Below are 24,074 nucleotides of genomic sequence, written 5' to 3'. Positions count from 1 at the left end.
AGCTACACCTTACCTTTTTATTGTACCATGAATTCAAGAGGGAATTAAAACGGAAACGATAAAAATCGCCGCAATCGCCTAATCTTAATAGGGAGAAATTTTTATAGCACCAGTAACAAGGTCGGCCAGAAAGCTTCTATAACTACAAAGTTTGTTGTCAACTACAATGTTGTGTCAAATTGCTGACAAAAGTAGTTTTCTTATCCCAGACTACTTGACGTATTATTTGTTCCTCGCACTTATAATACCAATTTGTTGCAGCTTTGTTTCTGCCTAATAATAGTTGAAGTTATGATTCTTGACATTTTTATGAAAGAAAACGTTGCACATATACGTTCCATTAATACAACGTCTTATGCTAGAAACACAATTGGAGCGAACGACGAATTTTTTCGCGGCGTATGTTCGTCGTCAAAAATAAAACACATATGTGTATATGGAAGTGCACACAATCACGGCACCGGCGAAAATTTCGTCGGTCGCCGCGAACTCAATTAGCTTTATTTCTATTTCATACGCCGGCGACCGGCGAACAAAACAGTACAAGGTGGCCATACTTGTATGAATTTTATGTGTTTTAGTAAATAAAGTTACTTTTTACTTTAAAATTTGTTATGGTCACTCTACTATCTGTTACTCGTATAAAAAAAAAACATAATTAATTTGTTTATTTATTTGTGTACTTGCGCCTGAGTGAAGATGGATATCAGTGAATTTATAATAGAGAAGATGGACATAAGTGAAATTATAATAGAGAACGTAAAGAATTATGTGTTCTTGTATAATTCATTGTAGTCAACAAATGAGCAAAAAGTAAACAACTTCATCAGCTGTTTTATAATTTCGTCGGTATTGTGTTCCATACGACGAATTTTCGCGGCTCATTTTGTCGTCGCGTAGGGCGAAATTCGTCGTTCGCTCCAATTGTGTTCCTAGCATTATAAATAGCATACGCTATCCGTACTAAACAAGAACTTGTGGCAGCAACGCGTGCATTTAGATAACCCAGATATGTGTTTTGTTGTGGTGTGGCAGCATTGCTGGGGCAAAAATCATCACTGGATGTGTCAAATGGTGTGTAGAAGGAAAACAAAAATAACAATGTCAATTTGTAGCGATCTTTGAGGGATTTGACGAATTGTTTGCATTAACAATTACATTATTTTAATGTAATATTTAAATGGTAGTATTCAAAATAATTCATACGGGCCATTCAAAAATTTTCAATATATATTTGTTGATGGAAATCAACTAGAATAGAAGATTTTCAGTTTTGGCCGTAAATGCAAGTTGCATCTATTGCCTTTTCATAACATTGACAACACCGACGATGCCTGTTTGGCGCGCGTAAAAACAGCTGAGACATCGGGTCATTTGCTCGCTCATCTTAGTCCAACACGACGTTTGGGTAAATTCTAAGAAAATTTTGATACCCCTTTTCATGGACTCAAACCCAACCGATTTCCATGAAATTTTCACCATTGGAAAATTTCGAATTTTCTTAATTTTTTGGCGTAAAAATGATAAAAATCGGTGAATGCTAAGTGCCCCAAAAGCGTCGGGTAAAAATCGTACTTTTCGGTGTGTGTGTGGTGTGAAAAGAGAAAAAACCAACGTAAACGCTGGAATTAAATTCCTTTTCTCGCCATTTTGACTCGTGAAAAAGTGATTTTTTTCCAACATAAAAGTAATTGCTGATGTTTATGAATCCATTTCTAGAGGAGTTTATGTAAAAAAGAATGTCCCAAATTAAATATTTGGATGGGAAGGGCACGAAAAGAAGAAATCTGTAAAAGTTTAATTAAAAATACGCAAACGAGCCATAAAAAGAAGACATTTTTTCTGCTTTAGTCCATCAGTTGTCTCGGCGGCGTTCGAGAAGGCAAAAAAAAAAAAGAAGTGCATGTACAAAAGAAAAAAAAAATGATAAGAAATGGTTGCGGTTAAAATCGAAAATAGATAAAAACGCAGGCAGGCGGACGTGTAATTATAGTGTTCTTGTTTTTTGGTTGAAATTCTTGGCCGCCTTTCTTTGAGGGGCCGAGTTTCAGCCAAAGAAATCCGAAACGTCATCAACCGTTCAAAACCAACCAATTTATAAAGGTTTCTGAGCGCTTTTTTTTTCTACTTATTGTTGTTTATTATCCACCTTTGAGAAAAACGAAATGAGTGTGTGGTGTGTGTGATAAGGTGCCTCTTCATCATCATCATCATTATATTAATTTGTTGTTGTGTGTTTTGTAGCGAAACGAAAATAGAAATAACCCCAAACGAAAGAAAGAAGAACTATTGAACAACTTCAAGCAAGCAACCAGCCAGCCAGCCAACCCAGCCGCCACAGCTACAATTCAGAGTTACGAAGCTGTGTCTGTCGTACATATTTCCATAAATTGTTTAGTAATAATTGTTGTATAGCAGAAGGCCAGCAAAGAAAGTAAAAATAACAACAAAACGCAATACATTACGCGCTGGGAAAAAGCACACAAAAAATGGCGCACTCATCCACAGCAGCAGCGACTTCAGGCCCTGCTTCTACGACAGGTGAAACAATCAACTATTTCTTTACAGATGAACATGGTAAGTGCAATGTTGATAAGATAGCTAATTAATATCCTGGCTGTCTACTCCGCCCGGTGGGGAGTGGGCAGCAAGATGGTGATCTTGTCACTAAAAATGTAAGATCCATGCAATCATTCAACTGCAGTATGGTCTACATTTCTGACAGTTCACACTTTAGTTGTTTAATATTGTATTTTTCCCCACGATGCAAATGAGTAGTGAGTTTTTGATTTCACATTGCTTGTTTGTTGTTGTTTTTATTCGTTTTCTTTGCTTCATTTCCATTGTCCATCAAAACCCTAGGTAATTCGTGTGTTCTGTTTGAAGGCAAATGATGACTACGTTTTTAACCATACCATTCCATCCATACATGCTGCTGCCTTTCCTGGCATGCCTGTCTTCGCTTTAATGCACATCCCCTTTTTGTTTTTGGATGGACAAACGATTTGGATTATGTGTGTAGTGTGTGAATTTTTGGTTGACGTTTTTCTTTCTCCTTTCCTTTTTTACTTTACTTCACTTCTTGAAACAACACACATTTTTCGGTGTCACACTCAGTTGGGTCTCTCTCTCATCTCTTTTGGGTGATGTTACACTTACGAGACTCACTCTTTCTCTCCCTCTCGTGGTGAATGTTATTGTTGTTTCTGATGCATATTGTTGCCTATATATCTTTCTTTAAGCCGCCATATTTTTACACCAACAAAAATAACCCACAAAATAACTATGTTTTTATTTTTCTTTCATTGTTGGCTGTGTAAGTCGTCTTTGGTCGTCGTCGCTGTCGTCTCACTAAGTCAACCACTGACGACTAGCTAGGCTGACTGCCTGGCTGGCTTGCTGTTGTCCATATATGTGGGTAATCTTTGGGTTGTTATTTGTTCTATGCGTTTGTTTCGTTTCATTCCTGAACGTGTTTATCGTTGTTTTTGTTTTTGCTGTTGCTATTGTATTTGTGTGATATAAATACGAAATATTACTGCGTGTAGCAGAGAGGAGGACTTTGTATATATATTGTTTTGGAGGTGTATTGGTGATATTTTAGAACAGACTGCATGAACATTTACCAACGTTAAAGTAAAAGCCAATTTCATTTTTAATTTAACAAAGTATATATTCTTTTGATCAGGATAAAATGTTAAATCATGCTATCTTTAGAACAAATTGAGATAAAGTGCTAAAATTTTTCACATATGTTTACGTTGTCAGTAGGAGGGTGAAGTTTATAAATGGGTCATGTAGGCCCATATTTCTCTATAGCGTATATAATGATATAGTGGTGCCTTCCAATATTCGATATTTTAATATTTTCTGCTAAATTTTTAACAGAATTTTATTGCCTATTAATTGGTTTAGTATTTTGATGATTTTAGCCCTATTTTTCAACGGAGGTGTTTCAAATTTGATATTCACAATCAATACAAGACACTATATCAAAACATTTGCCCACAACTATGGGACATGCAAAACAAGTGTTAACGGAAGCTACGATGAGACTGTAAAACAAGCAATAAACTTCTTAAAGAAATGTCTAATCGAAGAAGCTGTGAGATGACACTTGTAAACCGGTTACAGGGTATTGAAGGCCATCTGGCCGGTAATCTCGAGGAGAAGAACAAGGTTCCTCCTATCACGTAGTAGGCATATCTAAGAACCATAGTGGGCATTGCAATATCAGATACCTGACCTCAAGTGTTCTCGGCTACTGTAGAATATGGAAATATAAAGAAGATGTAGAGACGATTAAACATCTACTATGCAACAAGATACATAGGTCATTTGGCAGTTGGGTGATAATGTTCTTCTAAGGCATAGATCCCATCATCATTTGCAAGTTTGCCAAAGGCATTCCTAGACTAGGCAGACCACCCTCCTAACTAAACTTCTCATTATAAATCGTTTCTATTCTCCGATATGAGTTGGGCAGTGGTAGAGTAAGTGCTTCACCATCTCAATTTCCTCCTCGTCCTGACAAAGCATGCAGTATTCAGTATCGTAACCTCCCCCCCCACACTTTGAATTTACGGTTCTTATTTTGCAGTGTACTGTAATAAGACCAAAGCTCCAAGTCCGACTTCATCATGGATATGAGTGTCCTTGATCTTCTTTCGGAGTTCACCGGCCAAATCTTTTGGGAGACATTACATCCCCTTCCAGTTACCCTGTTCTGCCCATCTCCCAAGATAATGCTTATGCAGTACTTGAAATACTAGGCAGACCGCCCTCCTAACTAAACTGCTCATTATAAATCGTTTCTATTCCCGACTGGAGCAGTTGCGGAATTCCTGAAGCAGCGCATTTTTTATCCAAACAAAACCAACAGAAGAATCTATACCTTAATATAATAGGTTGATGTAATAGGGATGTAAACCACGAAAGTCCTTAATGCTTTAGTGGTTATGTGTTAGACCCAAATGCGATAACTTATCAGCTGTATTGTTACCTTATGCAGATAAAGGAAAACATTTGTTATTAGTGTTATTAGTCGTCTACAATTCCGACTCTATGGCCCTATCCCCGACCACCTTACGCCCTACTTTTTTAATGATTGAATATATAAACGAATAACACTGATATTTATAATGCATACATAAGATTTAAGGTTTAATGTGCAAAAAATAATAATATAATGAACAATTTTATTTTATAATTTGTATCTCCAAAATTTCTCTTTGGACCTGTTTTCATACATGCTCGTTATGACGTATCTTCAATGATAGCTGAGATCATTACAATAATAAAATCTATAGAATGTACTACTAATAACCATTTCTGCGATGTAGTCATTCTGTGTAACAGTTGCGGTTGCCTCAGAGTGGTAATGGTCTAGAGCGTTGATTTTCTTGTTGACCAAACTTAAGATTAAGCAATGGGTGTAGAGGAAATTAAATTACATCACACATCTGGTTGTTGTTAAAACAATCACGCATCCTTTAACCTAACCTACATCTTACTTCATAAAACAGTAGATCTGGCTACGAATAGGGGACAGAGAATCAGGCACTCATGACCCATGGTCGCAGTGAACAAGATAACCAATAAACTCATTAGAATGGGAAATAAACCAGAGGTTTGAATAGCTTCTCTCGTTATTTTTTCCCTGAAGTTACTAAAATTATGGCCCCATCATCATTATTGAGGGCAATGTTAGGTTAGGTTAAAGGATGCGTGGTTGTGTAAACAACAACTCCACTCGGTGACCAAAGCTTCAAGTCCAACTTTGTCATGGATATGAGTGACTTTGATCTTCTTTCGGAGTTCACCGGTCAAATCTTTTTGGAGACATTACATCGCCTTCCAGTTAGCCAGTTCTGTTGAAATCTCCCAAGATAATGTTTATCCAGTACTTGGAAGAAATGGCATAAAGGTGGCTTCACTGAGCTCTCAATCTCGAGATCTACTGACTCAAATCTGCGTCTGCCCAATTCATCAGACGATGCACTGCCAGATTTGTTGCAGTGTCCAGGCACCCAACAGAATTTGACAAACGACTTAAACTTTTCCAGAGCATTTCAGCAAACCAGAACTGCCATAGATTTGATTGTAAAATAATTTAGAGCCTTCAGGGCCGCTTGACTATCGACATATACAGTCAGCGGTCCATCCATCTCGTTAATTCTGTTTGCCAGTAGCTCTATGGCCTTCCTGACAGCAAAGATGTCTGCCTGAAAAACGCTGCAGTCGTTGTTTAGTTTGGAGGATCTTTGGATACTTAGGCTTTCACATCTTTGACCCATCAGTATAGACAGCTATATCGTAAAAAGGTGGAGTGTTGGGGGTCCAGGCGTCTCTGTTAGGTATATAGATATCAAGTAATTCAAAGCTTTGCATATGTGATTTATAATCACTGGCTATAGGCTGATTTTCTATGTTCTCCACATACTTGAGAATGACGGAGTGTCCAATAGGATGACTCCGCCATTGTCCCAGCTCATTGAGTCGCAGGGCACACCTAGCAGCTTGCTTCTCTACAAATAGATTTAAGGGTTTTAAGTTGAGTAGTGTATCTAGTGCAGATTGGGCGCGCCTAAACGCGCCTGTAATTAGTAGCGATGCAAATCTTTCGACTTTATCAATGCTTTTGCTGAAGGTAGTTTTCCCATAGAGAGTGCCACCAAAGTAGCCCTCCATAGGTTAGGATTGGCCGGACGACTGATTTATATAAATATTTGATTATGTGAGGCTTAAGTCCCCAGCTCTTTCCTATGGTGTTTTTGCAGGAGTAAAGTGCAATTAAGCCCTTCTTCGATCGCTCCTCGATGTTCCTCTTCCAGTTTAGTCTAGGACGGTATCGAGATATTTGGCTTCCGAAGAAAGGCTTAGCATTACACCATCAAGTATTCGCAGCGAAAAGTCTGGGATTTTCGGTTTCCTTGTGAAGAGTACGAGCTAAGTTTTAGATAGGTTCACGCCAAGTCCATTGCACCGTGTCCATCTGGTAAGTTTAACTAGAGCTCCCTGCATAAGATCTGAAACAGTTTGCGGGAATTTCCCAGCAATCAGCAAGACCTCATCGTCGGCGTAAGCTACGACCTTCTATACACCTTTACACCTACACCTCTTTTATGAACCATATGACCTCCTTGAGCACTTGCATTGGAAATACAGTACTTTTGTTGACAGAAGACCACGTGATATTCTATCTCTATAAAAATAAAAAGTTGTAGAAGTTTTCCTACAGGAGTTCTAAAACCGAAGAGGGCTTTTGCTTGGGTTTTTAAATATAGAAGAGGGTATCGCAGACTACTTTTTGCAAGGCATCTATGAAGACAAATGGAGCCCTCTATTTTCCTAAGAAAAATCGAAAGAAGCAAAAATATTTTGGTGGTGTGCTTCTTCAGCAATACTCCAATTCGTTTTGTTTCTCTTCTCTCAAAGCGGAACTAAGGCGATCAGACCGTAGTGGATGGGGAAACGTATATTTCGATTCTCTTTTTCTAAAAATATTTTGACAGTTTCTTTCATGTTTTGCTTCCACTTGTGAATAGTTTGATGGCGGGGAAGAATATTGGGGTGGTAGCCGAATGTGTACGAACAGAAAAAAAAAATACTACAGCAAAATGTTTGGCCAAGGTGGAAATACAACTTTTATTTTGCTCAATGGTGGATTATATTTGTCTGTTTCGTTGCTTGTGATATGTGTAGCTGGTGTAATGTAAGAAATGAAAAAAAAAAAAATAAAATATAAAAGGCGCGCACACACATTCGGCAAAAAACGTGTACAGAGATAACTGTTTTTGAGTTTTTAGGTTTGTGTTTGACTTTGCCACCAAAATTTCTTTCTTTTTAGCCTGTCTATAACACCGCGTTGTTGATGCTGCCCATGTTCATTTTAACAAAAATAAAAAAAACCAATTCGTAAAAATCCGTTTTGTTGTTGCAAATGATTTAGTGCTGAAACAACAATGAAATTGATTTTGTTCTTGTTAATTTGCTGTTAAGAAGATTAAATTAATGAAATCGAAAGAAATGTCTTTGTAAACGAAAGACGAAAACGACGATGTCGATGACGATGACACCAGAAGCTACAGGGAAACAACAATAATGGTTGTCATTGATTCGAGTAAAACAGGTCCATTGTTAATATTACACCGCCGAATAGCTTGGGTATAACAAATGAACCATATGTTGTTGTTAAATGGCGAACTAATCAAAATTAACACTCATAGACTTCTACAGATAAGAAAATAAATAAATGCATGACGAATATTTGAAATGCAGATTACAAATTAATCCGACTATAGTAATCGAAAAGTCTTCCATAACAGGGAGGTCATTACTTCCATAAACTGAATTTTCTAACAAAAGTCCTTCTACACCCATAAACTGAAATTTTTAACAAAAGTCCTTCTACTGTTAGAAAAAGCACTTCTAGATGTATTCGTCGGATGGAAATGTACCTACAATTTTAGAAGTGCCCCTATAAGGAGAAGGAACTTCTCGAGGTAATTTAGAAATAGAAGACTTTTTTGAAGACTACAGAAACTTCTAAAGCCACTTTAACTTCATCAAGGCTCCTATAGAACGGATTATTTCATTTGGTCTTTCTATGGATATGATACATTCTCAGGTCTTTTAATGGTGACAATAGATTTTGGAGGGTCAAAGGCTTGACTTCTATAAAACAGTTATTTTTCAATTTCATTTTGATAGAAGTGCTCGAGTAGATGTATTCGTCGGATGGAAATGTACCTACAATTTTAGAAGTGCCCCTATAAGGAGAAGGAACTTCTCGAGGTAATTTAGAAATAGAAGACTTTTTTGAAGACTACAGAAACTTCTAAAGCCACTTTAACTTCATCAAGGCTCCTATAGAACGGATTATTACAAATTACAAAAAACAATTTCGAAACCATTTTAGCAAAAAATTAACTTTGCCATGTAAAATATAAAAAATATGACGGGAAGATAGCCACCCTGCGATTGTCCCTAATCTATATATCTATATATGTACATTTTCCCCGGATTCCTCGGATGGGGATTTTTAAAATTGCACCCATAAGGTGGAAGAACTTCTCCTAGTAATTTAAAAACAGAAGTCTTTTTGAACAAATTTCAATGACACAATCCCTTTTTTAGATTTTGGAGGGTCAAATGGCTTCTAAATGTTTTCATTCCCCTTGGGCCACCCTGCGATTATCCCCAATCTATGTATTTACATCTTACCTCTGCTAAGTAATCTATTTGTCCCATATAGCGTATGAGCAATATATATAATTTACAGTCGTCATGGCGTATGAGCAACGTATGTAATTAAAATGGAGGATTATCTGAGCTCTTAGTGTGTGCCCTGATAGTGATACCCTTTTATGACAGCGATAGGGGAAATTGTTGGAATAAATATATAAATTCTGACAACTTTCCCGATACATTACTACTTAATAAAATATCCAGCATGGAATATACTCTGAGATTTCTGATCCATTTTCTTTCATACACAGATTACTCCTAATACCATTAGATGAATAGATGTTTACTGTCGTAGCAATTCTAACAAATTGAATTATATTTCACATTTCTTTACACACAACTTGAGGCAGCTTTGTTATTCATAGTGGGGATTTTTAAGATCCCAACACGTTAAGTATTATATTTTTCATCCTTTCAATTTTATTTTCTTGTAAAACAACAGATTTCAATTGAAAAATCTTCTTCCAAAGCCTAATAAATTTAAGCCCTCAAAGGTTCACAACATTTTGAACATGGCTGTCCATTAACCGGGTGTGCTTGGAGCAGTAGAAATGCTTGTCGTGGCTGTTAATCTGTCTAGTTCCAACTCCTAAGTTTAACAATTCAGCAACCTTTAGAGGCTAAACTTAGTCGCCCAAAAACTACCCTAGATTGTCCAGGCTGTCGACATTCTTTAGCAGTAATGCAATAGACACGTATATTTGTCCTTCCTGACTGTGTGGGGGATCATCATATGATCACAGGTGTAATAAGTTGGCGTCCTGTTACAGTTTATTGAGCTGAACATTTCTATAATTCAGAACTAGTATTGAGTTGCATACGAATTTGTTAATCCTGATAAGATAGTAAACGACAATCCTTTACAGGGTGAAATAAAATAATGCAACAAAGTCAAACGCCATATTTTTTTTTTAAATTTTATTGACTGAAAGCAAAAAATGTCGGAAATAGCATCAAATTTTAGAATAAGTTTAGATTTGTTAGAATTGATTACCTTTGGCACGAATTGTGGCCTTCGAACGGTCAATGAAACCGTCAATGTTGCTCTGCGGTATTTTGGCCCATTTCCGGCGAAGCGCTTGCTTAAGATGATCCAAACTTTAGTATTTTTTAGTGCCAGCCTTCCGACTCCAGAGACAATAGTGCAGCGGAATGGTATCCGGAGATTTTGGGGGCCGTTGTGCGCTGGAAATAAACCGAGGAACCTTCTTATTTTGTAACCATCCTTGGATGGCGCGTGCTGAGACCTTTTGGAATGTCCAAGGTCTGCGGCCAAAATGATTGCGTGCCCAAGGCTTTAATACACCCTCCAGAATATTTTCGCTATAATATTCGGCATTTATTCTGATGCCACGGTCGATTAATACGAGCGGAGGCTGTTATGACGGGTCACACCATCACCATGGCCGGCACTGGAGTTCTGGTGGCCAACCGAAGCTGCACATTTTCAGCTGACCCCTTTGGCAAGTAAACACGATCATTTTGTTTGTTTACAAACTGCTGGGCAACGAGTGTTTTCTCATCGAAGAAAACCAAATTGGGCAGTTTACCACTTTCGGCCAAGCGAAGCAACTCTTTACTCTTTTCCGTCTATTTCCTTTCTGTTGCGGTGTAAGTTCTTGCACTTTTTGGTATTTGCCGAATGGAATAATGTGATATATTCAGCTCACGAGCCATTTTTCTTTACTTTTCGAACAATTTCTGCTGATGTTGCTGTTTTCTTCCGTCCACTTCCTTGACGTCGGGCTACGCTACCAGTATCACGGTAACGAGCGATGGTACGAGACACTAAAGATTTATTCACATTTAAATGCTGGAGAGCTCTAACGACAGCCACTTGTGGTTTTACAGTCAAATGCAAATAAATCACACTATAACGCTTGAATTCCATCATTCCATCAATTCTGGAAAATTCTCACCAAAATGCTTTTGTACGCTTGTAAACAATAGGTGTGTCTGGTTACTGGAAGTCGTATTTTAACCCGAAAATTCTGCAAACGAGAGCGGTTCAGAGAGAAATTTTGACAGTTCTTTCAGTGAGAGTTTGCAAATTCTTGCTGGACAAATTTTTTCTTGCAATCTCTTGCAACTCTTCTTCTTCTCATTCATCGGCATTCAATCAGATGTTTATTATTTTTGTTTATTTATGTTTTTGTGCTTTTAATTCGAAAATATTGTTTTGGAATTAGCAAGACTAATTGTTTTTGGAGAACAACTTTACAAAATGTGAAAAACACAAATATTAATATGCAATTAGAAAATAAAAGACTATTTTTAGACAAACGCCATTAGTAACAGGTTTTAAGGATTCCGCGGAACACATCAAATCTATCTTCCTTTTATTGCTCATATTTTTATTTTATTGACAATTTGATTTTTATTTATAAAACTTGTAGAATTGGTAGTGCTCCCTTTCTTTTAATTCTTTTAATGGGGGACAAATTGGTTTGTTTTGACAAATCAGCTGATTAGTTGCAAGCTTCTGCAGGAATGCCGTCTGTTTACACACCTAATATAATGAGCTGTCACTGGAATAATTTTAACAGCTGTCGGACGAGGGGCTTAGAAATGACAGCAGTCTGAAGTTGTTTGCAGTTTTTTCAACTCATATGTATATGGTCCTTATGATCATTGTCCTTCAAAACTTGAAAACTCCACTTTTGTTCCTGTCCTGTTCCTAATCTTCTTCTCATTCATTCTATTTTAATTTTTATTGAGGAACATTTGACATTCTGAATGATAAATGTCATTGCTAACTCGGTCTTTTCTCGCCATCAATAGATGAAAAATTCAAGACATCACAAAAAAGAAAACACCTCCCATTGCAATTGCTTGTTTCCCTGAAATTTCATTCCATAATCTCCATGTGCTCTGTAGATAGATGCCAAAGTGAGTTGGGTTAGTTAATTTCAAATGTAATTTGTTGCTTTACTGTGTACAAGAACAAAATAGGTAGGTACGAGCGACGGAAGTTCAAAAGCACAGACAAAACGAGACATATTTTTTTCAGTTCTTTTTTGGTTTTTTTATTTTTTTTCTTTTTCAAATATTTTATTTCTACATTTTCATCTACACTTCATAACTTGTTGTTGTCTTCACACATTTGTCTTGTGCATGTGGGTTTCACGTCACACGACGGTGGACGTGTGGTGGATGAAATGAATATTGTTGCTTATTTTCGTTTCAGGCTACATGCAAGTGTACTTAGAGCGGTCTTTTTTGTTATTATAATCTTTCTTAGACCAACAATTCAAAGAGAGAAACTCTTTAGTTGTCTTAAATTTTTATAACAACAACACGACGTGAACTTTCTTTGATAGCGGCAGTAGTGTGTTACAACAGTGTCTCTTGCCGTTTTTGTTTTGTTGTTGATTATTATTTAGCCGGTAGCTTGGTTGACTGTGGCTAATGTTTGCTTGTAAATTCTTTACAAAATGTCAGTTTGGTTCTCCTTCTCATTGTCGTTGAAAACATTTTGCGCTCTTTTTCTCTCTCACAATTCATTGTTGTTGATGATTGTGTGTGTGGCACGTTGTGTGTGCCAAGTCAGCTGAGAGTGAAATGTTAGAGTGGGAATTTCATTTCATTCATCCTTGCTATGATGTTTTCGCTCCACATTACTCCTGCCTTTCTCCTTCTTTCCATCCTTGTGTGAATTGTGGTTGTTGTTGTTATTGTAAACAAAACGTTCTTGGTTTGCCATTTACTCCACTAACAAGTATTACTTTATATCTCGTTGTCTTACATATAGAAATTTTGCTCCTGTAAATTGTTTGTTGTTGATTTAAGTTTCCTTTGCATTTGTGATTAATGCCATTTGTTAATATTTAATAGATTTCAATTTTTTTAATCCCGTTTACTTTATTTTTTTTTTTTTTAATTCCAGGGAAAATCCACAAAGTCGTCAAACAAGTCGAAATAAAACAAGAACCTAATGAAGCTTCATCTGCAGCAGCAGCAGCGAACACAGTATTTGCCTCCACAGTTGGCGGCAACATGGGCACATTTACACAAATGGTAAGTATCTGCGGGGAATTTAAAAATGAAAGAATGAAACGAAAATGAGCAACAAGGACAAGGCATAGCCATACATGGCTGATGAATTTCCCCTATATATTCGCTTAATTTTCGATATGTTGAACCAGTTATCGAGCAAACTGTTATTTTTTAGGGACAACTAATATTTCGGTTGAACTTTTATGGGCGGGACGTTGTGCTCAGAGGGTCAAACGTCGTATGGTGCCATTTTGGATCTTCAAATGATTTAATCTCAGATTATAATTTCATTAAGTTTCGTCGAGTGAAGAGGGTCTGACTATATAAACTACTTTAAGAGTTAATCTGTATTGTCCTTGAGGGCAAGTATTACAAGTCGGGTGAACTGTAAGCAAACTGCAAACATGAGTTGGCTTTTTATCTTCAAAGACGACACTTTTTTATTTATTTTATTATTATCTGATCAGAGCTCTTTATAGTTCGTCGTGGGACTTTACATAAGTAACTATTAATCTGTGTTGTCATTAAGGACAAGTACTACAAATCAGTTGAACTTACCTTTGGATTTGACCACAGACAGAACCCTCTCTATTAGATGTGCGGATCTATAATAATTCGTATTCTGTCCAGTTTTTCTAGCCCAATCGAAATGAAAACTAAACGAATTCAGTCGTTCGAACAGTTTCACGTTCGTCCTGATAAGCTGAAGCTCCTTATCAGTGAGCTTTGATGAATTAGTATTGGGTCCGCTGGGACTATTCAGGTCGACTACCTAGGGAGTGAACCCCTGACTGCTACCGTGGAATACATGTCCTCTTCTTCATCAGACAAACCACATGTCTACAAGGATGCTGTCCTGGCTCAGTCTTAACGGTCCATATCCGCGATAATTTGTCGGAGTGCAATATGCAGTCTGGTAATAACTTTTCTTCCATATGACAACGACGTCGTGAATGGACTGAGGTCGACCATGGCATAACCTCCATACCACGGCATGGACTCGCTAACTAAGCATGATATGCATTGAGACGTCCTGGTATCAATGAAGCTCCGTTAGAATACATTCGGTAGCCCGACTGCAAACCTGTAACACTGATGGGCACGTGGTCCCATAATACTCTAGCGTTAGGGGGTCCTCTTTATGTTGGGGTGGTCACCACAGAGGCTTGTGTATTATAGGTGCGCCGAAACATCGCCTTGTCGGTCGAAGGATCATAAGAACTCAGGTATTTAAGCCGAGACTCTCCCCCAGTCCTGTTGACTGTCGGCAACTGCTTATTAAATTCTCATTTTACTTATCGACTGGGCTCTCCACTACACGCAATTTGCGGACGCGTCCAATAGCAGTCAGCAATGCTCCCCGAAGGCCGTTAAATTTTGGTCTATAATTTAAGATTGACAGTAAAACAAAACACAAAACGCAGGAGAGCTATTTAAGCCAGTGTTTAAAAAAATATTAGCTAAAAAATAAAACTTTAAATGACAAGAACATGACAAATATTAGTTTGGAAGACTAAGTAGTATAGATCGAGGTTCCGCTCAAAAATTTTGGGTACTCTTACTTTAAACCTTTAACGCTGATGGACTCAGTATGGCAATCACTCAAGACTGACGATGTTGCAGGTGGGAGGCTCCAATATTTCACTTCATCGATCCGTAGATCACTTGTCCCTTAATGGTTCCGAGTTAACCCGGATTTCAAAGGATCTTAGTAGTAGGCGCCAATTTGTTACCTCACCTAGAGGAACTTTCCTCTTCGAAACTCATCGCAGATGCAAACATAAACGTGATTTTTTTGGACATTCTTGACCGTAATATCTAAAGATTAAGTTATGTTTTGGGCGCGTAACTATCAATTTATATAAGACGGCTACTTTGCTAGAAGTAAAACGATCCATTGTGATCGACCTTAAAATATGTACAGAACGAAGGAAAAAAAATGGGTGCGTAGTAGAAGGGCGAGTAGAGTGAAAAATTGAAGCTTTTAATAGAAGATCAATTAGATATGTTCCACACCGATCTAAGAATCTCAAGGGAGGTTGGGAGTTTATAACTCAAAATAGACTAATAATTATGCCTCTGATCTATAAGTTAAGGATATCGTAAAGAAATGTGTTCAACCATCACTTGCTATGGATCTTATACCAAAGTGGCAAAGCATCTAATTTGATTTGCCGGAAGAAAGTTGGGACCGAAAAGTTAATGTCCTTGTCGATTGTCTGTAAAACAGGTTTATATTGATTATTCACCACGTTAAAGTGAAAAAGAGGTTATACGAGGTGAGGTATGACTATGATTTTGATACACTATATCAGAATAAAACAACGATATTATTTTCCCTCCCAGATTCTTGGTTTTGTAGAATTGCTACTAAATGTGGTTTTAAGCTAGACTTTTAACATTGATTTTAATTACCCAGTCTAAGTGGAAAGGTGATTCTAATAAAAAACAAACGTAACACAAGCTTAGCCGTTTAAAACTTAAACAGCTCTAGAGATTCCTTTTCGTTAAAACATGGACCTACTAATGTGTTCTATATTCGAAGAAAATACTAAAATTTCCGATAAAACCGAAAAAGTATGTTATCTCTAACCTATCAATTATCCTCATCATTTGGGACCTACAGAGTGAGATAAAAAAAATCGGCAACAAAGTCAAATGCCATAATTTAAATTTTTTTTAATTTTATTGAATGAAAGCAAAAAATGTCGGAAATAGCATTAAATTTTAGAATAAGTTTGGATTTGTCTACCATGGCACAAATTATGGCCTTGAAACGGCCAATGAAACCGTCACACGCTGCCCGAATGTTGTTCTGCGGTATTTTGACCCATTCCCGGCGAAGCGCTTGCTTGAGTTGATCGACATTTTGGTATTTTTTAGTGCCAACCTTGTTTTCCAAAATACTCCAGACACAATAGTCCAATGGATTGGTACTCTGAGATTTTTGTGGCCATTTGGCGCTGGAGGAGGAACCTCTTTTTGTAACCATTCTTGGGTTGTGCGAGCTGAGTGCGATGGTGCTGAGTCCTGTTGGAATGTCCAAGGCCTGCGGGCAAAATGTTTGCGTGTCCAAGGCTTTAATACACATTCAGCAAAGCAACTCTTTAGCTCTTTTGAGTCTATTTTCTTTACGTTGCGGTGTAAGTTCTTGCACTTTTTGGAATTTCAATGGCTTTACCCCGAGCTCATTTTTTCAATATTTGCCGAATGGAATATTGCGATATGTTCAGCTCACAAGCCATTTTTCGGCCACTGCGACGCGGTTTTCGATCAAGTCGCTTCTTTATTTTCGAACCATTTCTGCTGGTGTTACTGTTTTCTTCCGTCCACTTCCTTGATGTCGGGCTACGCAACCAGTATAACGGTAACGAGCGATGGTATGAGACACAAAATTGCTGGAGAGACACATTTAAATGCTAGAGTGCTCTAACAATAACCACTTGTGGTTTTCAAGTCAAATATAAAGAAATCACACTATTACGCTTAAATTCCATCACGAATAATTTTTTTTTCTGGAAAATTCTCACCAATATGCTTTTGAACGCTCTACACAATGTAATGAGTTGTCGCTGCAGTTGTTTGCAGTTTTTTCATCTCAACCTGTAATGACAAATCTTCTTCTAGAAGCTCCATTGGATTTTATACAAAATGTTATTTTCAAGTATAATATATTCATATTAATTTCTCTTTCCAGAACAACAGTCAACCTCAATTTGTCAGAATACAGAGCAGTTATAACATCCAAACGGCAGAAAGTAAGTTTAGACAAGTGTTACAATTCAAAGTGGGAAACCATGTTTAATTCTTGATATAATTTTTTATACGATTCTCTTCCAGATACCACATACACAGTCATAACACCACACAGTAGTAGTGGCAGTACTCAAAACACCAGTGGAACACCAGCGAATGCCAGTAATATGCAAAGACAACAGCAACAACACAACAATACAAATATCACAACAATAAAATATGAACCTGTGGAGGAATTTACGACGCATACGGTTAGTGTTGAACAAGAAAATGGAAAATAAATTAATGCAAATTCTAATTATGAGAATTAAATTTTGAATTTTTATCTTCTCTGAAACCCACACAAACACACGCACGCGCACTCACATACACATGTAAATAGACGGTGGTTAAAGAAGAGGAGCGCTACAAATACAAACCACAAATTCTAGCCAATAATGCGAAAGCAGCGGCTAATAAATTAAAAATGTAAGTTGGGTTTTTCCCAAAAAAGGGAAGAAATAATAGTTTGTGTAATATTCAAATCATTTTATAATTCAGCAACACAACAACAACCAGCCATCAAAATGCATCTGTAGTACAAAGAAAACGTAAACCCGAAAAAGCCGGCAAGGGCTTGCGTCACTTCTCGCTGAAAGTCTGCGAGAAAGTCAAAGTGAAGGGCACCACCACCTACAATGAGGTAGCCGATGAACTGGTGGCGGAAGAAATTCAAAATAATTCCTTCGACAAGAACTGTGATCAAAAGAATATTCGACGCCGTGTCTATGATGCTTTAAACGTTTTAATGGCATTACAAATAATATCCAAAGATAAAAAGGAAATACGTTGGATTGGTTTGCCCTCCAGTGCGGTAGAGGTTAGTAGCAATGAAACTGAATGAAGAACTAGGGGTACTGATATCTAAATGCAAAGAAAAACAACATTCCAAAATATGAATATAATTTTTGGAAAAGTATTTTTCGTTCGCATTCACTGTCGTATCGTCAAACTGGAAGACTCCTTCTTAAACAATGCGAAATTTGATATCCAATTTTGTTTTTTTGTACACTTCACAGGAATGCTCACAATTGGAAAAGGAGAATGAAGAACGCCGGGAACGTATCAAACAAAAGCACCAACAGTTGAGAGAACTGCTGCTGCAACAAGTCTCGTTTAAGAGTCTCATTGAACGCAACAAAGAAGCCGAAAGACAGGGCATCATACCCACAGCAAATTCATCCATACAATTACCATTTATTATTGTAAATACGCATAAATCAACCAAAATTAATTGTAGTGTAACCAATGATAAGTAAGTTCTGATTGTGAATAACTTGATCAGTCGAGTGAGTATTGTTGTAAAAATTTCTTATTCTAGGTCGGAGTATATTTTCAAATTTGATGATAAATTTGAAATGCATGATGATGCAGAGGTCTTAAAACGTATGGGTTTACTGTTTGGTAAGTTTGTTTTTCTACAAATTTCTGTTATCCTTAAAACTAAGATGCATTTTTTCTCTTTTGGCTTAAGGTTTGGACAAGGGCCACTGTTCATATGAGGACATTGAACGAGCCAAGTCATTGGTGCCACCAAACTTCGAAAAATATATTGAAGGTAAATGTTAAATATAAGAATACCTAGTATATAGGTATTCTAGTAGTAAATGTTTCTAAGACAAAAGCAATGACATTTGGTTCACCTTGCCGACTGAATAGCGGTATTAATATACAGGTTAATGGTGTAGCGGTGGATTTTGTTGATCGCATAAATTGTTTAGGTGTTGTCCTTGATGCCAAGCTTGATTTTTCTTTGCATATTGATGCACTGTACCCAAAGTTATAAATATGCTCCGAAAATTACACTCAACTGATTTCTATTTGCCCTTATTTGTAAAGAGAAATCTTGCTCATTCTATGTTATTTTCGGTAATTTCCTACTGTATTGAAGTGATTTCTGGTACAACACATGAGTATTTAATGAAATTAGAAAAACTTTTTAACATCATTGTAAGATATGTTTATAATTTGCGTCGTTTTGACCATATTTCTGCGCATGCAGTCCTCTTTCTAGGAGTGTCATTCTCTACTTTTGTTAAACAACGCGTGGTTTCATTTCTATATAAATGTATCTGTTTAAATCTTCCCGGTTTTCAGCGAGATCGGCTAGTGTTCTCTCGGTCTACTAGGAATACGCAAATAATTTTCCCTCATTTTTCTACGTCTCTATATGAAAGATCTTTCATAGTTCGTTCCGCACGAATCTGGAATCAGCTTCCAGCTGAGCTGCGACAATTCTCGTTTTCCCGCGGTGTTTTTCGCCGCATGTTTGAAAACTTTGTAGAGGCAAATGGAGGTTAACAATTTGTTTGTTAATGATATTGACGACACTGTATCGTTTGATTCAATATTGTTTTTTTATTACCAGCAATAGACTTAAATTTATTTTCATTGGCTGTCCATATTTTACATATGATTTCTTAGGTTACTTTAAGATACACTATGTAATATTTTTAAGATGTTTTTTTTTTTTATTTTGGAGTACACATTTGTAGTTTTCTGATAGTTGTGATACTTATTGGCCTAATGGCTTTTTCATTGCAACATATAAATAAATAAATGAAATGAAATGAATACATAAAAAAGTATTCTGTTCAGATTTGAAATGGTTAGATTAGAGCGAAGAATGTGTGTGATGGCCTGGACAAGAACTTTTTATTAACATTTTCGACAGCAACTCTCCATCTCAAGTAGATCGTCTTGACAGAGTAGCATATGCTGCTATTATGTTGCTGCTTCTCAGACAGGAGAGCATTCATGCAGATATTTTTGATTCAACGGTCATTTCATCGACTTCAGTTAATAACTAACACTTTGACCAGACATCCGGCAAGCTCCCTTCTATCACTTAATAATACTAACCTAAGAATCGCGATAGGAATACTGATTGGCCACTGTAGTATCAGATCGATATCTGAACTCGAGATGGAATAACATTGTTCATGAATACTGTAGACTATGTAAAGATGAACAAGAGATAGAGACGATTGAACAAGTACTATACAAATGTTCCATGTTATCTTCTAGCGTCCTTTTCATATAGACCCCATCATTATCTACAAGTTTGTCAAAAACTTTCCCTGGCCAAGTAGACCGTCCTGCTAACTGTGCTGTTTCTATCTCTCACCTATCACCAACAACTATATTTCTGCCTAGTATGAACACAATTTACCAAAGGTCTCCGATTGAAGCAGTTGCCGACCGTTGTGCAGCTGCGCATCGTAAAAGCAAAACCTAACCAGAACAAATCGCGACATAGAACAGTGTTGGTAGTCCTTGACTTATCGCAGGCGTTTGAAACAGAAACAAAATATCCTCCAGTAAATTAAATGCCACACTCTTTACCACATTATCTGCGAAGATGAGAACACAGCTGAATGTACAGATCAATGGAGACTCGATTCCGACCACGAATTACCTCAAGATCCTAGGGGTCACGTTCAACAGCAAGTTCAAGTCTTCTTCGCAACACACATCTACTTAAAATATATTAAAAAATTAGGAACAAGGTCTTTAAGCCGACCCTACTTGCGGTGCGGATAAGGAGACTTTACTGACCTCTTATAACGCGTTAAGTCGGTAACGCAGTGGAAGCCTTGCCTTGCCACCTCACGTCAGCATTATCAGATGCTTTCATTGCAGTGCCTGCAACGTAAAAGTGAAAGTCATTCAAACAATCAAATGATAGATAAGACTCTCCCACCCAGACGTTTCAGATAGAAAAAACTATGAAATTTTTAAAATAAAGAAGTCGTACTTTGATGCTGTATAGAGCTCTTGGCAAATGACTGTCAACAAACCTTCAACGTCTGCGAACATAACAACTTTTGTTTAATTTCAAAATTTTCAATGAAAAATGTGAAGAGCTTGATTTCCGAGGGTAGGGTTCTTAATTTCCTGAACCCTGTTGTTCGATACTTTCAGTTCATTTCCATACTTTGTATAGTCTATAAGCATCTTCTACTGAATTCTACAATTTGCAAGCCATCGACCGTTTTTAGTACGAGGAATGCGGGGAATTATAGGCCCATTAAAACTTTATGCTTCATTAAATATGCTCTCAATTCCATGATGAAGCCTATAATGAAAAACATTATGATTTAATTTAAAAATCTTATAAACGCGTGAAAACTTTGCCAAAAAGGAAATTTAGGGTTTTAATTTTTCATCGGTGCCCGCCCACTTCTGTTGGTTACATTATTTATTCTTCCACATGACTGATTTATATTAGTTTAATGCAATACATTGCCCATATTTATTTTCAGCTTATGGTAATGGTAAAGCCAATGATGACATCGCCTACGATTCTGATGAAGACATGACCACCCATGACTATATCGAGTTGATGCAAGACAACTCAGAGCAGGGTTTTACAACAACGGTAACGGGTACACCGCTACATCATGCGTCGGGGTCGATAGCAGGCGGCGGCGGCGGTGGTGGTCTCAGAACATCCGATCTCGAAGATGATGAAGAATATGTTGAACACAGTGATATTGATTGAGGTGTAAATAGAGTTACGTTTCGTAACAATATTGCGCCCATGAAAATGTCTTCAAAAGAGCAACCACAACAACAGCAACAGGAAAATATACAATTAAAACAACAACAAATTAACATGGCAGCTCTAAAGAAATCAAAGTTCTCTAGATCGCTGTCAGTTAGAAATGAAACAAGAATTTTAACAACATCAAATCCTGTGACAATTTCATCAGCCTCCTCCTCATCATCAACAACATCATCAGCAGCAATTGTATGTCCATCGGCATCCTTATCTCTCATCGTTCCCACCCAAAATATCACAGCTAAAGAAATATCAATGGAAACTAAAGATTTTAATGATAACTACAAACAGCAGCCGAACGCACAGCAATTACAAAGGCCGTCGACGCCATCATCGTCTGTGAGTTATATTTCCCACCAACAACAACAACATCTGCAAACAACTGTAAACGATCATAATGGCACAATTGGCCAGGGACGTTATATTGCTGGTGGTACTGCTGCTGCTGCGTTCACACCTTTGGATAGTACCAATAATTTATCAGATGATTCATTTAGTTTATGTTTTATTTCGGCTTTATTAGGTTTGCACTGAACACAAAACAACAAAAAAGGGAGAAGGAGTTTTTTAATTACTTCATATCTTTTAATGTATCAATTTCACCATCTAAAGAATTTATATAAAAATATGTATCTGAAGATATCACGTTGACGTGTATCATAACATTGGGGTTCAGGTTCCCAAAGTAAAGACCTAAAATGGTTTGCCTAAAGCTCCCAAGTTTCTTTTCAAAAGGGATTGAGGCAATCATTGTCATTGTCAGTTTCTCATACAATATTGCCTTTGATGTCAACATCTTCTCAACAACAGCTCCGTAGCTGAAAACGTTGTGGGGTAATGGTTTGGATCTTATTTAGAAACTTTTGTAGGGAAACAGTAGGGAATCAAACAGTTGTCCTCAATCTAAAACAGTAAGGGTTTTCCATAAATTTGATCATCTTTAAAACTTCAGTAGAAAAAAAAAAAATATTGAAAGCAAATTTTCCTACTCCTCTTTCCTTTTTGTTGTTTTGTAGGGATATTTTTTTTACTTTTATTCTAACTTAAAGTCTATTTAACAACACACCAAAATCAGTTTCTTTATTTTCCATAATTATTATTATTATTCGAATATGTTAATTTTGTTGCAATGGCTTAACAAAACAGAACCTGTTTTGTTTTTAAATTATTTATCTATCAATTTTCTCAGTTCAAACAAACAAATGTTTTTACAAAGAAAACAAACCAAGACTTAAAAATAATAAGAGCAAAGAAAGAGAGATGGAAAAATAATATATTTTTCTTAAGGCAATTATTTTTTTTAATAATTTTTAGATATTGTTTTAGGTTTTATTCACTATATATATAAATACAGTTATATATAAACATATTTAATTCTTATTCAAACAAAAAACTCTTGGAACATATAAAATATGTTTGTATGCTTTTTTTGTTCTATTCAATTAACCAATATATTTTTCAAAATAATTCTGAAAAAAACCTCCAGTTATAAAGAAGAATTACAAATTGTAATTACTATTTAATTAACAATTTTTTTTGTGTTAAATAATAAAGTGTGTTTCTAACTTTCTTTTTGTTTTATAGAAAATAAAGCAAATAATGTTAATAATAATAAAATTTATTATTATTACGATAAACAAACAAACAAAGCCTACCTTTTTGAAAAACAAATACTAACAAAACTTTACAAACTCGACACATATATCCTTTCTCTTTTAAAAATAACAAATAAACTCAAAAAACAAAAAAAATCCATTCAAAAAAACATGCAACTAAATTTATACATATATTATAAAAAATGGGATAAAAACAATATTTTTTAAGTCCTTAAATGATTATCATACATGTAACTGATTGCTAATAATATTAATTCTTTTTTCTAGTTGTAAGTCTTAATAAAATCAACAACAACAAAGAAACAAATATTAAATTTAGTTTAGTAAAGAATAAAATCACACACACACACAAAAGAAAATGTAAACCCCCCAACAATTACAAAATGTAGCTGTAAACAACACAAAAGAAAATAACAAAGAATGAAGCGATAAAACTTAGATGGAAATCAAATAATAAAGAAATTAAGCATACAAGGTATCGAGAATGGTTAAAATCAATAACAAAGTAAAAAGTCGGTATATAAATACAAATAAAATGAGAAAAAAATTACAAAAAAATAATAGTTTTGCTTTTACTGGAACGGATTAAGTCAGTGTGGGAGAGGAGGGGTATTTAATTCTCTAAGGGTGTAAGTACACGAGAAGCTTGAAATATTTTGTGACATTTCACAAAGGGATTACAGAGCCGCACTAAAATCCTGCCGTCGTTTTCCATCATAATTTGACATTAATATGCCTAGCCATGACTTCAAGCTTTTTATGTACTTGCACCTTAAGAGATCTATATTTTACATTAAAGCATAATCGGTTGAACAGTTAGATATTATATCCTTCTCATCCGCTGGGGATAGATG

The 24,074-nt window shown here is 36.3% G+C and overlaps 1 protein-coding gene across 6 annotated transcripts; it reads left to right on the top strand.

Annotated features, from left to right (window-relative positions):
- Window positions 1-1,323: 1,323 nt before the first annotated feature.
- On the top strand, window positions 1,324-23,698 carry LOC101890130 (transcription factor Dp). Of its 6 annotated transcripts, none has more exons than XM_005176926.4 (11): window positions 1,324-1,408; window positions 2,245-2,577; window positions 13,136-13,266; window positions 16,943-17,003; window positions 17,086-17,252; window positions 17,384-17,469; window positions 17,542-17,860; window positions 18,060-18,295; window positions 18,362-18,444; window positions 18,515-18,598; window positions 21,306-23,698. In XM_005176926.4, the coding sequence occupies exons 2-11, from the start codon at window positions 2,490-2,492 to the stop codon at window positions 21,542-21,544; spliced, it is 1,494 nt and encodes a 497-aa protein (XP_005176983.2). In that variant the 5' UTR covers window positions 1,324-1,408; window positions 2,245-2,489; the 3' UTR covers window positions 21,545-23,698. The 6 variants fall into 6 exon arrangements, with proteins under 6 accessions (XP_005176983.2, XP_019895602.2, XP_011296336.2 ...); XM_020040043.2 differs by having other exon boundaries at window positions 1,367-1,533; XM_011298034.3 differs by having other exon boundaries at window positions 1,367-1,581.
- Window positions 23,699-24,074: the final 376 nt, after the last annotated feature.

The sequence above is a fragment of the Musca domestica genome, unplaced genomic scaffold, assembly GCF_030504385.1.
Source record: "Musca domestica strain aabys unplaced genomic scaffold, Musca_domestica.polishedcontigs.V.1.1 31, whole genome shotgun sequence".
In the NCBI taxonomy this organism is placed as follows: domain Eukaryota; kingdom Metazoa; phylum Arthropoda; class Insecta; order Diptera; family Muscidae; genus Musca; species Musca domestica.
Note: the sequence above shows the minus strand (reverse complement) of the source record. Positions and strands in the feature narration are given on the sequence as shown.

Excerpts from the sequence above, each read along its gene's own strand:
- LOC101890130 (XM_005176926.4), top strand. The coding sequence starts at position 2,490 with ATGGCGCACTCATCCACAGCAGCAGCGACTTCAGGCCCTGCTTCTACG. Across the intron at positions 17,470-17,541 it reads GCGGCTAATAAATTAAAAAT|CAACACAACAACAACCAGCC; the intron begins GTAAGTTGGGTT and ends TTTATAATTCAG. Across the intron at positions 18,599-21,305 it reads CTTCGAAAAATATATTGAAG|CTTATGGTAATGGTAAAGCC; the intron begins GTAAATGTTAAA and ends ATTTATTTTCAG.